At 42.9% G+C, this 20,847-nt stretch overlaps 1 protein-coding gene across 1 annotated transcript in view; it reads left to right on the top strand.

Moving 5' to 3' along the window:
* Positions 1-20,847, top strand: part of LOC146857316 (RH-like protein IC) — a 382,142-nt gene that overhangs the window by 194,350 nt on the left and 166,945 nt on the right. Inside the window, exon 3 of the mRNA XM_085647814.1 lies at positions 16,851-17,001. Within this exon, the coding sequence (XP_085503940.1) occupies positions 16,851-17,001 (151 nt within the window). The remainder of the gene's footprint in view (positions 1-16,850; positions 17,002-20,847) is intronic.

The following is a 20,847-nucleotide window of genomic DNA, read 5'->3' on the forward strand; positions in this document are numbered from 1 at the left end:
AGGGAAAGCAATCAAACGAGTACAGGGGCCCAACCGTACTAAAACAACTGCTGGTTCTCCATAAGGGGATTGTTTTTACTCTCTTAACGATGACACTGACCTGTCATTATCCAGTGACGGTAATATTTCCGATGGGTCTGACTCTGCAGAGGCCTCCTCAGTACAGAGAGCACCAGCTGCCCCATGGGCTGCCTTCCACAAATGCAGGTTGAATTCCAAATCCAGAGTGAGCCCTTCCAAAATGGATACTGCAACAGCTCGAAAGCTTACATGGGATTACTCAGACACTACTCAGCTCTACCAGGACAATGGAGTAATGCCTGAACATGGCGGGGGCATACCAGTCCGACTGAAATGGCCCTGGCTCCCTCAATGGATCTAGTATATACTACGTTAAAGCAGATGCAGGGGGAGGCCAGGCTGGAGAGTTGTAAGGCGAAGCAAGCTACCAAAAAACTTCAGGGCTTGCTGCGTAAGGTCAATAAATTATATGAGGACATGGCTAGGGTTACCCACTTAGAGGAGAGAACCAGCATACTCGAGGACGAGGTTAATAAATAGCAGGCCTTTAAGGAATCACAGGAGAAGCTAACGGAGAATTTACAGTGGAAGCTCAAAGATTTCGAAAATAGGCAAAGAAGGAACAATATCAGACTTTTGGGATTGGCAGAAAACATTGAGGGAGGAGACGTAATGGTGTTTGTAGTAACCCTGCTGATTTGGCTTCGTGGAACTGGGATGCCGAGGTACAGAGGGTACATCGGTTCCCATAGACTCAAAAGAGAGGACATGTTGCTGACCAAGGGGATCGACCCAGGGCTATCTTAGTGTACATAGGCAATTTTCTCCTTAGACAGGCTATTATAGATAAAGCAAGACCAGATGCTAGACGAACATTCAAGGGTAATACATTTTTCGCCTGCCTTGATTTTTGTCACGCCATTGTCAAAAGGAGATGCCGTCTCAGACAGTTGATAACCCCCTTTCAGGGGATTGGTTGTGAGGCCTATCTACTGCACCCGGCCTGGCTTAAAGTCATCCTCAATGGCCGAGTCCGAATGTTTTTTTCAGAGATCAAGGCACAAGCATTTCTGACCGAGCTGCAGGATAAGAAGGGGAAAGATGGAGGGGTTTGATAGCTCTGTTGCTGTGTATGTTATAACATGACTATGGCAATTATAGTTCAGGATTCTCAACCGGTTATATATGAATCAATGATTTAAATGTATGGTTGGGTGAATTGCTTGTTAAGATATTTTTATATAGAGCACGGTGGTGTATCAGGGAGGGTACGGGGGCTGCTGTGACTCAAGCTATGGGCTTAGGCTACCTCACATAGGTCACGCTCCACCTATTTGCCCGTGAGGGGGGAGGGGTTGGTTTGGGGGGTTTTCGGGGTGGTGGGGAGGGAGGGGGCACGGCACAGCACAGCACGACATCTGAGACACATGGTGAGACACATGGTGAGCAATAAAGCAACAAAAAACAGGGAAAGGGAAAGCTTAGGTATAAAGATAAACAAGCATTGGCATAGCCAATAGGTCTCGCCTTTAGGACCTTATAAGTGTTTAGCCATGCAACAGTTGATGTTGTTGCACCTAGGATTTGTGCTGCATAGCTAAACACTTATAAGGTCCCAAAGGCGAGACCTATTGGCTATGCCAATGCTTGTTTATCTTTATACCTAAGAAGCCCTCGTTAGACCCAACTAACCCGGCTAACTTTCGGCCCATCTCCCTCCTTCCCTTCCCAATTAAGATCTTGGAAAGGGTTGTGAGTAGATCTCTTTCGGAATTTCTGGAAGAGTATCAGCTACTGGATAGGGACCAGTTTGGTTTTCGCCCTGGTCATGGGACGGAGTCGGCCCTGGTCACAATGCTGGACAACATACGAATGCGGGCTGACACCGGGAGCACTGCGGTTTTAGTGCTCCTGGATATGTCAGCCGCATTCGACACAGTGAGTCACACTATCCTGCTGGCAAGACTGAGGGATCTGGGTGTAGGGGGCCGAGCTCTGCAGTGGCTCCGCTCTTATCTGACAGGGAGGCAGCAGATGGTGACACTGGGGTTGTTTACCTCCGAGAAATCCCACGTGGCCTATGGAGTGCCACAGGGTTCCAGCATCAGCCCCATTCTCTTTAATATTTACCTGCAACCACTGTTTGCAATTATTAAAGCGTTTGGGGTTGAGCTGGTAAACTACGCAGATGACACACAATTGGTATTTTCGATGGAGGGAAAACAGGAGGCATCTCTGGAGCAATTTCAAAACTGCATGAGCCTGACAACAGACTGGCTGCGAAGTAACTCCCTGCAGTTTAACGGTGATAAGACCGAGGTGTTGTTTTACTCACCACGAAACCAGATCCATCATCTGCAGTCGGAGTTTAGGCTTGCTCCAGATGAGGCTCCACTGGTTCCATCAAATACCATTCGTAATCTAGGCGTCTTGTTCGATAACGATCTGCAATTGAACTCGCAGGCGAACAAGACTGCCAGTGTGTGCTTCGGACTAATACGGGTACTTCGTAGGATTCCTCCATTCTTGCCAGGGGATATGCGTGCACTGATTGTAAGGAGCACAGTACTCAGCAGAATGGATTACTGTAACTCTCTGTATCTGGGCGCCCCCCAGTATATTCTGCTGGGATTACAGAGAGTACAGTCGGCTGCAGCAAAGTTGGCGCTAAATCGTAGACGCGACGCCTCTTCCACTCAGGCGCTGCGCGAGCTCCACTGGCTGCCAGTCAGAGAAAGGATCCTTTTTAAATCTCTCTGTCTGATTCATAAAGCAGCACATGGGATGGGTCCAATTCCCCTGCAGGAGAGATTCTCACGCTATCTCCCCCCGAGACAGCTGCGTTCCTCTAACGCTAATTTGCTGTCACAACCCAGATTTAAACGTGTCAGGCTGGGGGGGAGGGCATTCAGCGTGGCTGGTGCTCGGATATGGAACGAGCTTCCTTCGAGGATCAGGCAGCTAGACTCCTTAATGGAATTCAGAAAGAGTCTTAAGACCTGGCTCTTTCCAGTAGCCTGATTGTCTACGTCGCTGCCTATTCCTCTCAGCTTAATTTCATCAATTGTTTTGTCAAGCGCCGGGATACCCGTAGGGTGATTGTGCGCTATACAAGAGCATATACAATACAATACAATACAATATGCCAATGCTTGTTTTCCTTGTGTGCATTTTTACAGTGTGCTTGTTTTGTCAAGTAATTAAAGAACGCTCCTGAGTAAGTATTCTGCTTGAACATTGTCCATGTATTGACTATAACATTGCTGTTTCCTCATACCTCCCCCTTCCCTCACCCACCTACCCAGTCTTCCATAGAGCTTGGCCGTGTCTTTGGGCCTGGGCACCTACTGGGCCTGTGAGTGATTAATGGCTGTGTGAACTTCCAGGATCCATTTAAAGATAGCACTGAGTGAGTTCACTGTAATTTTTACTGCAAATGGAGCATTTACTGGTAAATTCTTATTGCGAATGACACATAAATATGTGACGTGGCATAACTTTGGGAATTTTGTTTAAAACAAAATACCCAAAATTATGCAAACTATGCTAATGTAATTTACATTTCACCCAGGCCTAATGTAGTGCCCATTACTATAGCCTTCTAAGGATTGTCCAAGAGTAAGCTAAACTAGCAAAATGATATGAGGTCAGTCTGATATTTTGTACCTACTGTCTGTAGGTTTAACATGATACATACCTGTAATATTATATTACCATCACTTGTAATATTATAGTACCATCATATGAATGTTATCAAAAGTATTCATTATTACATTCCACTTATAATTATGCTTGGTTTCGGATCGTTTGTCTTTTCTTCAGACATATTATGACACATTGATATTAGGATTTGCACGTATCCTTACTGCTTATGGGAATTCACAAATGGAGAGTTGCTTTTGACTGTTAGGGTTAAGAATCTTTCTAATTTCCTATAACTGCTTAATACAGGAGCTGCCGAGTCATTTTATTGAAATGGCAATTTGTTATAGTTCTCTCCCTTTGAGCTGGATTTGTAGATTTATGTATATGATACAGTGTTTAACAAGATATGATGTTGGGACATAATGATTAAGGATCTAAATATATTTTGCTAGATAGACATAGGAGGAATGTCATTGCTATTGTCATGACAACACGTTCAGGGTGCCCTCACCCCTTCAAGGGGCCCCCACAGAGAGCACAGGGCCAATGAATATGTGTAAGATATGGGATACTCAGAGGACCTACTTCACAATCTGCAGGGGATGCCATGGTTTTGCGTTACGCCACTAGCCAGGCCTTGAACTCAACCCCCCCTGTGCAGGGCAGAAAGTTGTGGATTGAGTGTTCTGTCCATGTAGCGATGCACTGAGGGCCAATTACTGCACTCAATTCCAAATTCCTTGTGCATGTCAGTGGGTTATTGCCAAATGATAATGATATGATAGGAGGTATGCATAAAGCGCACTGTCACTCATGGCTGAGCATCCTGGTGTTAGCTCAGCAATAAACATTGTAAACCATCACCTAATACATGAGACAGTAGTACGAAGAACCAAGGAGATAAAGGAAAATTGTATTTTGTTGGGGTAACTTCTGGCGGCCATCGTATTTGCCATTTATAGACGCCATCTTAGAATTCGCCAGTCTAGTTGTTCTTGTAGGAGGGACTGGAGGGAATGAGCTGGCTTTTAAAAACAGTGCGGTTGCGGACATCTGCACTCATCCGTGTCTGGCCCGTTCCAGTGCAATTCCCGCTGCCAGCTTTGGCATCTGAAATCAGGCAACTTACACCTACATCTTTGCTAAGGGATAAGATAATCGATAACACCAAAGTTTGAAATAAGGTCCCACATAGTAGGATTATTTAAAAAACACATAAAAGCAGTAAAACAGTCCAATTCATACGCGCTTTAAAGTGCAACATGCACAAGGAGAACTATATGATATAGAGGGTGTCCGAGGCCATGCTCTGCACCCTTACGAAAAGAGAGGGGGCAAAAATGCTCAAGAGGGCCCAGAAGGTATTAAATGTGAGGGCAATATTAAAATTGTACGTTTGAAAAAATATAGGAAAAGGATTTATTCTTCAACTTCTTGGTTTGTATGAATAAATGATTCTGGTATTTGTTTAGTCCAAAACTAGCCAAAACGAAGCGAAGAGCAGTACATGGTCCAAAGCGAAGATCTATCAATCAGTGCTTGGAGAAGAAGCTGTGTTCTGAGATTGGAGTTTTTGGAAACATGATCTGTCAAGTCGTCATCAGTGTACCAAAAACAGTGAGCAGCATAGAAGCTGGCATCCTGATCAAGAACGTTACAATAAAATGTATGTGATCGGATCACATGAGACAAACAGCACACCTCGTTTTAAATTTCAACTTCTGGAATTCTGGGCGAGTTCATGAGGGTGCATTCCATAGGTGTGCACAAAGCAAGGCGATTATGCGCCGCAGTTGTTCCCTAATCTCCTGAAAAAATGCAAATCTATTTTAATACTTAAGAAGAACCGTGTTACTCACTGACTTTACAGACAGAAATATTTGGCAAAATATGTCTCTATGCCTATTTAGACATCACACACAGACGAATGTACCGCGCTTTGAAGTGGACGTCTGTTAATGACGTCACACTAGATCTCAAAACCCCGGATGTCATTATCAAATAAGCAACCTTCTGGAAAGTCTATTGTCGGTGAGAGCTCGAGACGCAGGACTGGGCAAATAAAACTGTTTGTTTCTCTGCCCTCGATGGTCCCTTGAAGCTCTATAACCACAGCTACTGTTCATAGCAGCATCAGGATAGGAGCACCAATACGAAACACTTACTTGTCATAATAATTGCAACGTCATAGGAGGTTCGTAGAAAAGTTAAGCAGGTGAACTGCATGGCACTTGTTATGTTCCAAATGATTGTTAGCTCTCTAACAAGAAGATATCTAACTACTGAGTGATTCCTTGTATTGGACAGTACTTCGCGAAAAAGTACAAAACAGGCTGCCCTACTACATTGCGCTACGGACTTAAACAAAATATAAGTTTCAGCCTCGCAGTGTTAGAACTAGTGGTGCTCGTGGCTAGGAGTAAATAAAACAAGCAGGTAACACATATGGTGGCTGTGCGCGTGCACGCTCACATGCACGCAAGCTTTAGGCCACATGCAGCACTTGGAAAACCCGCATACAAAATGTCTCGGCCAGATCAGCGCATGCGCTGGATCAGGCGAGACCTAAAAAACTTGAAAATAAACTTAAAGGATAACTGGGCAGGTGAGATGCTTGATTTCATTAATGAGTCTACGAATCGCCACAGTTAATGTTTGTGGCTAAATGATCAGGTTAAAAGACAACGGGTTGCAGTGATTTTGAGAACAATGCGCTTAGATCTTTTGTGCCTTCAAGAGACCCATATAGAGGGCACAAGACATAGTCTAATAGAACAGCTAGGTTTCCATCTTTTTGCGAACATTAGACAGGGGACTAAGACTAGAGGGGTTGCCATACTTTCTTGACGAGGCGATATAGTAATTGAGAGGAAGCTAGAAGATACATGGCGTAGATGGGCTCTGGTGGAGTGCACGATACTGGGTGAGACGTTTACTATCTGTTCAGTGTATGGCTCGACCGAGGATGACCCTGATATCTTTGAATTTCTAGATCTTGAGTTTGCCTCCTGGCCTGCACCAGTCATTATGTGCTGAGATTTTAATATAAATGGGCTGGGCGGACTCTGGACAGAGACTGGGGATAGGTATGCGGGTCGGAAGAAAAACGTTTTTGGCAGTATCTAAATTAGCCCAGAAAAACTCACTGGCGGATGTGTGGGCTCGATTGAAACCTGATGATCCCGGTAGTACATATTTTTTGGCTCCGTGCAAGCTGGTCGTCAGACTAGATTATTTTTTTGTATCTAATTTATTAGTCTCCAGGTGTCGGATTGAGAAGCTTCCCCGCATCATTTCAGATCATAATCCTTTAGGGCTAACGGTTGATATAGCAAGGTGAGGAAGACCAGAGCGGGTATGGACCTTTGAGAGAGGGTTGCTCAAAGATCCAGGATATGTACAATATATGAAGGAATGGATTGTGGGTTTCTGGGATATTAATAGAGGAAGCACCAGCCCAGGGGTAGTCTGGGATGCATTCAAAGCTGGGGTACGCGGGGAGACGCTGAGCTATAGCTTACATAGACAGAAACGAGAAACACAGTTAGAGAAAAGGTTATGTAAGGTGATAATGGATATAGAGGAGGAGCTGAACGCGGCAATTGCTATGGGTGCATCACTTGAAGAAATTCTGCTTAGAATGGTTTTAGTCAGATGTGAAGCTCAGGATGTCATAGCTACCAAGGTAGCAGCAACTTTCCTTGCAAGAAAGGAGCAATGTTATGAGTTCAGTGAACGGGTCGGGCATACACTAGCGGTGCACTTGAGACAGAAAAATTCAGCCAGGGAGGTTAGAGAAATACTGGATGGAAATGGGAATATAGTTGACGATCCAGTTGGGATCCGAGAGACATTCAGGCAGTTCTACGGTAAATTATACAATTATACAATGAAGAGCAGACGAAGGATCCTCTTGTAATCCAAAGGTATCTTAGTGAAATTCTTACACGATCTATCACTGATGAAGATAGGCAGGCACTGAAAACCCCACTGACTGCAGAAGAGATCTACGCCGCCTTAGGCAGCCTCCCCTTGGGTAAGGCAGCAGGACCCGATCAGATCCCTTTAAAATGTTATAAAACCTTTTTGGAGGTAATTGGACTTGATTTATTCGAAACCGTGCTCCAAGCCCAGTCAGGTAGTTCCGTCCCAGACTCATGGGCAGGTGCAGATATAGTAATCTTTCTGAAAAAGGGGAAACCATCCAGAGAACCAGGGTAGTACAGGCCTATTACACTTATGAACTGCAACGCTAAAATCTTTTCTAAAACCCTGGCGAACAGGTTAAGCAACATAATTGGCAAGATGGTCAACCCCATTCAGCATGGCTTTATTCCAGGGAGAGGAACAACACAGCATGTCCGCAGGGTTGTAACTCTCTTTGATGCTGCTGAAGTCTCAGGGGATCCTATGGCGGTCATGTTAATGGATGCTGAAAAGGCATTTGACCGGGTCTCCTGGGACTATCTCTGGGCAGCCATGAAGCGGTTTGGTATTGGGGGGGTGCTATGTCAGAGCAATCCAGGCCCTATATAAAGATCCAACTTAGAGTGAACGGAAGATATACGGCATCTCTAACAATCAAGCGTGGTACACGGCAGGGGTGCCCTTGTTCTCCATGCTTTTTGCGATATACATTGATCCCCTAATTCGGGAAGCTTGAGGCAAATGGAGGCATTGTCCCTATAAGATATCATGGCCTAGAATATAAAACCTTGGCATATGCAGACTACATCTCGAGGTAAATGATTCCTGCTTTTTATTCGCCCCACCTTTTCACCATTCCCGCCTCGTTTTTTACTTTTAGAATTTCCTCCGCAGGCCGTTCCTTCGGAACCGTGACTCGTTCTTGTCATTGGACCCAGACGGATCACCACACTTTTGTAACTCGTCTCCACCCGAGGTAACGATTCCCTTCACGCTCACAACACCCCCGCTCCACTTGCCGATACCTTCGTGACGCACTAATAATTTTTATTCACCGTCTTCCGCACACGCTGGTAGATTACCTCCGGCTCGCATTACCCTGAGAGCATGTTCATCTCCACTTCTTCTTTTCTTCTCTTTTCTTTTTCTACTGTCAATGAAATTGAACGCCACAATTCAGTTAGATTGTATCCATATAGAGACTGGTCCATGTTCTGACAATTTGGTCTTATGTTGTATAATTAACTTAATTTAATCGTTAATTACCATGTTTTCTTTTCTTTTTTTTTTTTTCCCCATCTTTTTCCCCTGCCTCATTGTTCATGTCGTTTTTTGTACTAATTGTGTAAATTCAGGCATTTCTTAAATTGGCAATTCATACTAATTAGTCCTGATGATGATCCTAAAATCCCCCCGTTAAGGATCGAAACGTCGTCGACTATGTGGTTCACCTTACACTTAAACAATCTATGTGTATAAAATGTGGTGAAGGTGACAAGCTGTATACTAAGATGTTTCACTACCTAGTATTTTCTGACATAGAAACATCACTGCAATTGCCTGTATGTTTTTCCAAAATATTATGTCCTCTTGATATGTAAGCCACAGGATACAGGCTTGTGTCCCACCAACATTTTGCTTACATCCCTTTGATCACTGCCAAACTATTGTTTCTTATTAAAGTCGCCTTGTCCGGCTGGACATAGGCTATAATATAGCACCAATTTTGGCTATATTCATTGTTTTTTGCGAATATTTCTCGTTTTCAGGGACCAGTGTCTCTTATAATAGACTACATCTCATTGGTCACTCCAAGCCCGGAAGACGCCCTAGCTGTAGCTCAAACATTTGGCCTAGTATCGGGGTACGCATTAAATAGGTCTAAGACTCAGATAGCTAAGTATATGGGGGCTGTGTGTGATGACTCACGGGTAACCGATTTAGCTGTTTACCTGGGGATAAATATATTAGCAGATCTGGGGAAGACTGTGGAAAGAAATATTGAGCCAATAATTGCCAAAGCGAAAAAGGATTTTGATAGAATGCACAACTTACATCTGTCACTAGTTGGGCGGTGCAATGTGGTGAAAATGTTTTTTTTGCCAAAAATGTTGTATCTCTTTAGGGCTATTCCGCATGAATTTGAGAAAAAATGGTTTTCTGCACTGGAGCACATGTTTAATAGGTTTCTTTGGGCACATGGGAAAACTAGGAGTGCAAGGGAAACGGGAAAGGGGAGGATGGGCTGTTCCTGATTTTAAAATGTATCATTGAGCGGCAGCCTTTCAGTATATGAGCAGGCTAATCGGGGGATACGCAACTGGTCAAGTCTGGATCAATCGAAATGTACATAATATTGGTAGGAGAAGATGCTGAGAACTGTTTTCTGAAATTAACTGAGCCCAGTTATTTAAAAAAAACTAGGTTTAAGACTCTGATGGCTGCATACAAGATCTGGACAGCATTTCGTAAAAAAACTGGTCTTGGTAGACTAAATGGTTATACTCAACTTTTTAGGAACCCCACTTTTCCTGGGGAAATTTTCTCAGATTCCATAATGGTGGAATGGGAAACTTGGGATCCGGAGACTGGGGGACTTAATGGGGCCCCATGGAGTTCGGCAGTTTATAGATATACATAATTGCTATGGTATTAGTAAAAGTTATTTCTTTAAGTATCTTCAAATTCGCAGTTTTATAGGTGGGAAAAAGGGGGCCCCTGTGGATTTAGTGAAAATAAAATTATGGATGTTATTAGAGAGGGGGAAGATTGTACTATTCGGAGGATATACACTGAGCTCTCTCTATTTAAATATGATGATCTTGAAAAATATGAGAAGAAATGGGTAGATAAACTCGGCGTAGGTCAGGATAGCTTTAAAGCTTCCTTAGAATTAGGCCAAACTCTTCTCTGCTCTGCAGGGCTCCAAGCTGAACAGTAAAAAAAAAACAATCTTCTCCTTGTATTATACTCCTGCAAGGATTGCACAATGTGGGGTGGGGACAGACGGCAACTAGATGCCCTCGGTGTGACAGCATGGACGATGAAATAATACATATGTTTGCGTGATGCCCTCAATTGCAAACTATGAAGAATGCGATTTAATTATTTATGGATAAAACATTAGAAATTAAAGTTTGCCTTACTCCATCTATAATTTTGCTGGGGACTAATAATGAGGATAGGCAAGATCCATTTCAATGTTTTCTATTTTGGCTATCTCAGTGCTGTGCATTTGTATTGCCACAGCCTTGCTGGATAGAGCAGCTCCAACATTTCAGCAATGGCTAGCCAGGTTGTTGCCTACCTACAATCTCGAGAAGGGGATTTACAAGAGAAAGGGGAAAAAGGGGAGATTGCTTGGTAAACGTATCTGGAAGCCTATTTATAGATGGAAGGAAAAACAGCAGTAATGACTGTTTTAGAGGATAGCTTGGGTCTTCCTTTCGCTTTCTTTTCTTTTGAACAGGTAGCTGAATAAGGATAACTAATGATGCATTAACAATGCTCTGTGTTGCAGATGTCATTTTTTCTTTTTCTTTTTTTTTTATCTCTGTTTGGGTTATGTTTCTCCATTGGATATTGCATTGTGAAGCTTGTACACGTCTCAGATAATACCTGTATGTTTTAGGATAAGTTGCTGTGATAAAAAACAAACTAATGTAAACTGGAGAAAAAAAAACACATCATAAGCACAAAATATTTCAACGCTAACCCTTTTCCCAAACATTGGTTATTTGTGTTTTCAAATCCTTTTTTAAACATTTCTCACTTGGATCCACAGATCCGCTATGGATCCTCAGACAAATAAGGAGTTTGCTGGCTATGTTGCAGATGGATCTACAGCGTATCTGCCGATCCACACCCAAACAAAAGGACACATTCAATACAAAACAACAACACATTTAATTAAAACATATTCTATTACAATTAATATAACTGTATCACTACCTGTGTGTGGGTGTGTGTGAATAGCTGTGGAAGTAACTGTGAGAGTGTGTGAGGGGATATATGGGTGTGTGAGTGGGACTTTTAGTGGCTGTGTGGGTGGGTAACTGTGTGTGAGAGTGCCTGTGTGGGTATGTGAGTGGTTTTCTGGATCTGTGAATGAATGTATGACATTACAACGCATACATTTACAACACATGCCTTTACAACACAGTTCCATTACATCGCATGCCACTACATCGCATTTTTAGAAACTACCTTTACAACGCATTTCATTACATTGCATAATACCTTTACAACGCATACCATTACAATGCATAGCATACGATTGCATTTAAGGTAAGTATTGGATAGTAGAGGGGTAGAAATTACTATTCTAACTCCAGGGGGTGCAACAGTAGGGTAAGTGTTGGATAGTGTAGGGGTAAAAATTACTATTCTAATTCCAGGGGATGCAACAGTAGGGTAAGTGTTGGATAGTGTAGGGGTAAAAATGACTATTCTAACTCCAGGGGGTGCAACAGTAGTGTAAGTGTTGGCTAGTGTAGGGGTACTATGCATTGTAACGGTATGCATTGTAATGACATGCGATGTAATGACTGCGTTGTAGTGACATGCGTTGTAATGATATGCGTTGTAGTGACATGCAATGTAATGACTGCGTTGTAGTGACATGCGTTGTAAAGGATGCTGCGATGTAATGACTGCGTTGTAAATGTGGTGCGATGTAATTACTGCATTGTAAAGGTTGTTTCCCTCTGTGAATGGGTGTGTAAGTAGCTGTATGGGTGTGTGAGTGGTTGTGTGGGTGTGTAAGTAGGCATGTGGGTGTGTGGGGGTGGGTGTATGAGTGGGTGTGTAAGTGGCTGTGTGGGTCACTCAGTGGTATGTGAGTGGCCGTATGCATATGTGAATGGGTGTGTCAGTGGTTTTGCTGTATGGGTGTGTGAGTGTGTAAGTGGCTGTGTGGGTTTGTGAGTGAGTGTGTAAATGGCTGTATGGGTGTGTACGTTGGTGTGTGAGTGGGTCAATGAATGGGTGTCTGAGTGCCTGTGTGAGTCTGTGAGTGAGTGAGTGTGTGAGTGGGTGTATGGATTTGTAAGTGGTTGGTGTGAGTGTTTGTGTGTGAGAGTGTGTGACTGGGTCTGTGAGTGGGTGTATCTGTTTTTTAATTGGGATCTGGATCCACAGATCCACCATGGATTCACACAGGGGTGGTGTGTGTCTGTATGGGTGTGTGAGTGGTTTTCTGAGTCTCTGTGTGGCGTGTGAGTACTCTGTGGGTGTGTGAGTTGGTGTGTCAGTGGCTTCGCTGTATGGGTATGTGAGTGGGTATGTAAGTGACTGTGTGGGTCTGTGAGTGGTTGTATCGGTATGTACGTGGCTGTGTGAGTGGGTGTGTCAGTGTCTGTGTGAGTTTGTGAGTGGGTGCATGAGTAGTTCTCTAGGTCTCTGAGTCGATATATCAGTGACTGTATGGATGTGTGAGTGGGTGTATGGATGTGTGAGTGGTTGTGTGCGGGTGTGAGAGGAGGGCTACACTGAGTGCTGCGGTGGATCTGCAGATCCTCGCACATGCAAAAAAAGTATTTTCTCTCAGGCTGTGGCCAGCCAATCGCGGCATTGGTGTTGGCGCGTGGATCCGCAGATCCACCGAGGTGGATCCGTCTCTATATATACATAAATCTTTTTCCTTCAATAGCTTCAAAACTACTGAACATATTTACATCTGGACCAAGATCTAGGTTTCTGACAAATGTGGTGTAATTCCATTCAGTGGTTCGGACTGTAGTCATGTCTAAAATTGCATGGGGAAGCTGTGTCTTGGGAACCTCCTTTTTTCTCGAACCCTGTTTGACGAATCATCCCAGAACTTTGCAGACAGGCAGCTGAAGTGACTGGTAAACCAATTTAGATTTTTTTTTTTTTTAAACAGATTTTATTGTCAAAATGCATATATATCGCAGGGCCCTGTACCCCAGAGGCAACTGCAGTATCAAGATGTACAGAAGCAAGAAAGCAATTGACCTTTTCAGAGGATCACCCCAAAATACCAAACATGACATGGCGATTAGTATAAAAAGCCCAATTTAGATTTTTTTTTGAAGATTCGTCAAACGGTGCCGAAGTTAATAGCAAAACAATAAATGCTTTTCCTATGAATCTAGGTCCTAACTATGACTATCTACATAAGACCACAGGTTCTTATCCTAGGCTACCCTAGAAGGGCTAGTATGTAGATAACAGATACAAAGAACTCTTTAAAACCAATGAGGATGAAGGCTGTGAGATGGGTAACTTTTAAGGAAATGTGGGCTTCTAAACCATACATTAGTGTTTGTGGAGGTGCAGTAGGTTCTCACAAATGTGTAAACATAATTGTTATCAGGTCCCACATATAAACATCTATTTTTCACTTTATAGGTTATACACCAGCCAAGAGGCTAATTCATGCACGTGAATATGGGTTTTAGATTTTGCCTGCTCATGAACTATTGAACGAGTGGGGAAAAAATACCCTTTCTAATTTGTACATAGAGACCAGCATGAGCGAGATACCCCTGCCTGCCCTGGATTGGGAGAACGAAGGGTGTTGTTGCCCTGGAGAAATGTTTCAAACAAACAGGGCTAAATGATTCATTTTGGATCACTTCTCCAACGCATTTGCCTCTGAAGGTGGAATCTCGAAGTATTCCAGTGCTGCAGAGTTAGCCCAGCTTGCAATTTGAAATGGCCTCCTAGTGTCATCTCTCTGAAAGTGTAAAGCAAGGCCCTTGTGTTTACCTGGCATTATGTTTTCCCCAGAAGCCCATCATCGTATGTAGATTCTCGGCCATTCTACTGAGAATCAATTTAGTATGGCCAGTATGGGATGAGGAAAGTGACACACAACTCACAATATTAGCCAGCAGAGCTATGACCTGACTTGTACAGATAAAACATGCTCCGACAGCAAAGCTAGGTTACACGGACTGGATCGGACCCGAAGCAACAGTTATTATATAGTGATAATACGGTCATAAAGAGATAGGGGTATGGATCATGAAATGTTTTCACATTACTCATGAAAAACCGTGCAAGAAAGTGACCTGTAACCAAGCAAATGGCACTGCAACACCAACAACACGTGTTCCCAAACCAGCGTAAAATATTACTTAAAAATGGCTATGAACTATTTTGTAAAAAACACTAATTTTGTCCCAAAGTTTCAACTTGTCGTTTTCATTAAATAAACAAGTTTTGTCCACTGACTCAAACTTCAGCTTGTCTTTCCCTGAAAATACATTAATTGAAATCCACCTGCCAGCTTTCACTACAACGCGAATTGTGTTGTCAAAAAAAAATCAGGTTGTTTTTTTCTGCGAAAACCACCATTGTCTCCCAAGTAACAGCTTTCATTTTTAGTAAATAAACACATTTTGTCCAGAAACACCGCCTTATTGTTTTTATAAAATGTCACGCGTTTTGCTCTCAAATGCCAGGCTTTTTATATTTAGTGGGTAAGCTCGTTGTTCACAAATATTAGCTTATCTGAATTTATTGCGCCCCAAATATTAGCTTATTTATGATTGACAGTAGGCACAAGATTAAAACTAAACATGGAATCATTGAGCGCTAATATATTTATTCTTTTTACTCCTATAACTAGCTACATATGCCCCTTTCTCTTGTTTCTCTCATTTTATGCACAGATATAATTCATTTATTTTTCATTATATACACGTCAGTCATTGTAAGAATGCTCCCAGGTATCCACATGACATGCCAGTGATTGCCACCTTCTGCTTCGGTACATCATCATTATATAGCATTTGATACTATCTTGTACCTGTGATCCCTAGCAGACCAGCAATGCTGCTATGTGTCCAGATATGCACCTATACCAACTTATGCCACAAAATGTGCAGCTGTTCACCATCTACCTGTCAATGTTATGAAGTGCCTGTTAGACCTGTCAGCCTATGGGTGTTCTTACCTCAGATGTTTTGCCTTACTCCTCCATATGTTTGTGGTGGCCTTTGAACTCAGTACACTTTACCACTGCTAACCAGTGCTAAAGAGCATATAGTCACTCCTTAAAACATGGTAACACTGGCTTATCCCCATTTGTCATATTTAATTTGTAAATCCCTAGTAAAGTGGTACTACATGTACCCGGGGCCTGTAAATTAAATGCTACTAGTGTGCCTGCAGCACCAGTGGCGACCAGCACAGCTCGCAGGGGAGTTGGGGGGGAGCCACTATGGAGAACAGGGAAAGTGCGCATGACTGTTTTTGGGTGGCCCAAGAAGGCCGACTAAACAGTCATTGCGCACTCAGGATGGTTCTACCACTCCTCCCCTGCTCAGCAGCCCTGCCCCGCCCCCTCATGCAGAGCTGCCGCAGCAGGAGGACAGAATAAAATGATAATAACTTTATGTTGTTATCATTTTTTTTTTTTTTCTCTTTTTAGTGCTGCACGGCAGTGGGGCGACGCTCCTCCGCCTTAGCGGAGAAGCCGCCCCTGTCTAAGCAGCACTTGCTGTGCCATCCACTTAAGTAGCCTTCAAACCGGACTCATTCCGCACCTCTCCAACACTAACTGATCTTAACAGTCAGTCACCTGAGCGAATGAGGGAAAGGCAGGGACCTCGGAATGGACTTGCTGGTTCTGGAGGTGAAAACATTCAGCACCCTCAGCACTGATAAATGTGCTCTCTCGCACAGTCGGACCAGTGCACTTGGTCCACACCCATAAGTCCCTGTCTTCCCTTGCTGTCTTTCCATTCCACTGGCAGAGTTCCTGTTTTTACAGCTTACTTGCACGTGTGAGGAGAAAGGTGTGCAAAGCACAGAACAAGAAATATATCAGGCTCGCCCTAATGTCGTAATCCTTCTCATGTAGGTATGTAAGAAGTTTCAGTGAGGCTTAGGACACATCCGTTAGTCATGTCGGGCGCACATGTTAGTATCTAGCACCATCTAGTGTTGTAAATTATGACTTTGTCACCTGCCGTGAGCAGACACTTCAGGCTCGCTTCCCAAATTATAAGAGATCTTGCAGCACAAGCGCAGGGGCCTGAAAAGATGAATTATGGACTGAAAAGATGAATTATGGTCTGAAAAGATAAATTATAGACCCTCTACCCCTCCCCGCCCCCCGTCTGACGGTTTTAATCCTTACATAAGGATAGTGAACCTCATACAGTATTCTAAATTAGGAATAATGAACTGGCATATATTGATGTTATTAGGTGTAATTTGTGACAGATTGTTTTGTATTTGGTTTGCTTTTATTTTCAACGTGAACGGGGACGTTTCTCTTTCAGCATTGTAACTGCATCTATGAGCATTGCGTCTGTGTTGATCTCAGCCGGGGTGCTCCTGGGAAAGGTAAACCCTGTCCAGCTTGTTTTCCTGACAATATTTGAAGTCACTGCATTTTCTGCAAACAGATGGGTCGTTACAGAGTTCCTTAAGGTAGGGTATTTTTTTTTCTAATTTGTAAATATTCAGTGATACTTTTTCCTTTGCTCTTTTCCCTAAAAGTAAGTTGAAATGATTAATTATATGTGTGTATGCTGCATATGTGCCAAGGTACTCGTACCTCAAGGAACTTGAACAATATTCACAGGCATGATGTGGGCACAAAGTAACAGAAGACAAAGTAAAATTAATCGGAGAACAAACAAGATAGATACATTTACAGTCAAAAACCTGTGAAGTGTTTTGGCAGCCAGCCAGAGAGTGAGAAATCACTCACATAGATTAGCTACCTTTTTTGAACACACTGTAAAATTAATCAGAATCGATAAAATTAAAAAGAAGAGGGGTAAGTAAAGAACGAGAGAAGGCAAAGGGTATAATTAGATAAAGAAAAAAAAGGCCGAGAAATAGAAAGACAAAAAGAGTCCGAAAGCAAAAAAAAAAAAGGAAAGATTTTCGAATAAAGTTGTAATGGAACATGAAGAACTGTCAGACACGCAGTAAGTTATCTGTCAGAAATGCATTTGACCCCTTGCCACCTTCTTCTTCGTAGCATTGCTACATCTATTCATTAACTGTTAGATGCTTAGCCATGTTCTCGTTAGAGTTTGGATCAAAGATGCATTGTTTTCTGAGACCATCTGTAGGTACCAATTCTGCCAGACTGCCAAAGGTTAAAACATTAAAAACACAGCACAAGTAATCGATCAACATACATTTGATGGCGATAGACTATATACTGGGAGTTTCAGGATGGAAGCAGTACTAATAAAGTTCTTAGAAGTCAATCCTTTAGATCTCTGCCACAACAATTTTCATATAATGTTTTTTGTTGACTGCGTTTCGCCCCATGGTGGAATATAGGGCCATCATCAGGTCGTAGTGGGTAACCTGAGCAGACATCAGAGCCTTATGTTACTTAGGAGTATATAAAAAAAAGATTATTAGACAAAGAATTAAGACAAAATCAAGCAAAAAGTATGACACATTGCCTAGGGATTGGCGATACTGTAGGCTTCGGGCGGTAATTAATATATCTAATTTTACCAGGTTCTGCTTCACCAGGTTCTGATTCACAACGTTCTGTTTCACCACTTTCCACTTCTCCAGGTGCTGCTTCATGAGGTTCTGTTTTGCCAAGTTCTGATTCACCAGGTTTTGTTTCAGCAGATTCTGCTTCTTGAACTTCCACCTTGGCATTCTCCGCTTGTGCTCAGGGAACTTTCAGGTGTTTTCATCTGTCACACAGCCCTGAGTATGTGGTCTGCTTCCTCCTTCTATTGGTCTGTGGGGTGGGCCAAGAAGCATTGCTTCTCTCTTGTCTATTCCTCATGGATTTTTGGATCTAGATCCGCCCCTGTGCTGATCCCAAGTTGAACTGCACAAGGTTTTGCGCTGGCATACTGTTAGTCCACAGCCCACCATTTTTGGCCTCTCCGCTGTTGGGCTCTCAAGACTTGATTCTATGGCTATCAACAAGATATGTGTTTGCAAACTGGCTTCCTGTGTGCTTTGTGACAGCTGCTGTTCTTAAGGATCAGAAATTTGATCGCCACGGGTTTCATGCATTCCTTCACAGGATATGCTTGGCTCTTTTTCACAGAATACACGTGAATGTCTCCATATATCCTGGAGAATTCATGTATTTCTATGGCTAGGACATACTCTCACTTTGCTGCACTCTTTCCTCAACATGTCTGGCACTAAGAGACTGATGGTGGAAGTGCCCTGCTCCTCTTTGCCCACAGTTGCCTTGTTGAAAGAACCTACAGCTACAGACATGTCTCTGCTATCCCTTGCAATGATTTCAGGGGTCTCCTCTCACTGATCATCTCCACCAATCCTAAAGCAATACTAATTCAAATAAACAGAAAGAGGTACTGCACCAGTGCAACATCTGGTAAAACCATAGGTGGTCACATAGGAAAGACCTTTGTGATCACCTCAGGCGGCAAATCTATAATAGAAGAGGTTGCCCATAATCCAAAGTACGTTTTAACTTCATCCCAGACACAAAACTGTATGTGATGGCCCTCATGACCACAGGAAACCATCGTCTTCACCTTTGTCATCATCAAGTCCGGGTTGCAGGCATTAGTGAGCGAGCTTCCGACGCTTTTGAAGCAGTCCATTTTTCCACCTCCTAGAGGGGCCCGCTCATGATCCAAAAGAATCTAATAATGATTGCCCATGCACCAATCCTCCTCTGTTCTCCAAGACCAATAATAAAACAGCAGTTAATGCAGCGTTCTTGTTACTAATCTTGTCATGCAACAGAGATTGGACTCTTGTCAAATTCGAGCCGCTCTCTTGTCGCAACCGATAAAGGTCTCCCACCCTCTTCTGCCTACTTGATTTGTTGGCCACCTTTGACTCCATTGTTCACAAACTGCTACTTTTTGCACTTTGGCAAAGGTAATCTAAGGACCTTCTTGGAACATTCCTGAATCTTATCTTACCACTTTATCCAATTCGGTAACTTTACTTTGAGACTATGCCACTCACACGCTGTATTCCTCACGGATCCCGGATGTCCTTTCTTCTATTTACTGTGTGCCTTGGACCTTTTTTATACAGCTTTCAAATTCATGGATAGATGCCAATGATATTCGATAATACGTTAAGTTAATGTATTCAACTGATTAAAACCACATTGTAGAGGCTTGGCCACACAGAATGGATAGCCAAAGTGATGTTTCACTTATCCAAAGCAAAACTGAGTCTTTGGCCCTGGTCATCCCAGACCCTATCAAGGCCACTAATGCCTGGTTTCCCTTCTCGAATGTCACGGATCCCGCAAACTCTGTTTTCCCCTTTTCTAAGCTTGGCGGGTGGGTGGTGGTGAATCATCTTTAAGGTACTTTGGCATTAAATGATCAAAGGTATCTACTTTTTTGGCCTTTGACCTCTTTGTGTATTGCCCCTTGCATACACAGAGCTCCACGTAGGCTTTCCAGTCTATCCCTAAAATCAGCCATTCCTATATAGGGAACAGATCATTCTTTATGAACCCAATTTAATCGTGCCAGTTTTCAGTAGCTATTGAGAGCCTGGCTTCTAGTTGTCCACTTTTTGCCTCTAACAACGGTTGTTTTAAGTGCCAGGTGACTCAAGTATGGGTAGCAATGGTTTTTATGAGCTTTCAAAAATTTTAATCAAAATCTGTGCATGTCAAAAACTCCTACTCTGGATGAAAGTTGAATAAGTGCTAAGGCAGTTCCTGTCCAGTATGATCCTCCTGATCTTTGCGAGCAGTAGGAGCTATAGTCATCTCGGGTGTCCAGTACGCTAGTTCCTTTGATACGAGTGATTTTGTTTGCAATGCGCATGATGGTCTTGCTCACCCATTAACAGTTTTGTAGAAAGAGACTTGCACATTTTAGAATCTACCCTTTAGATGACATTGACTAGTTTTTCTGCCATGTTTGTAGATCTATTGTGCATTATCCTGTTTGGCATAAATAATGCCACTTTTGTTTGTGAAATGCATTTTTGCACATCTTACGTTAATGCCATCTTTAATGCTTGACTCTGGGGCAAACAGACTAGGGTCTACGGTCAACCTAGGTACTTCCCTGCCCTGAAGTTACTATGGAAATTGTTCTAGTACAGAAACATGCTCAATAAAATTTAAGTCTGGAGCGAATCTATTGCATACTGCTGGGAACGAAGAAAAGGGCACTTGTTAAAGAACAATGTGTATAGTATTGACAGTGACCCAGACTCTTGAATACATTGACTTCTGATAAAACAGTACAATTAATATTCATTCAGATTAGGTATTAAAAATGGGTGGTCTCGATACAATGATTGCATCTCAACATTAGCACTTCATGCCTC

Source organism: Triturus cristatus, chromosome 3_2 (assembly GCF_964204655.1).
Source record: "Triturus cristatus chromosome 3_2, aTriCri1.1, whole genome shotgun sequence".
Lineage (NCBI taxonomy): Eukaryota > Metazoa > Chordata > Amphibia > Caudata > Salamandridae > Triturus > Triturus cristatus.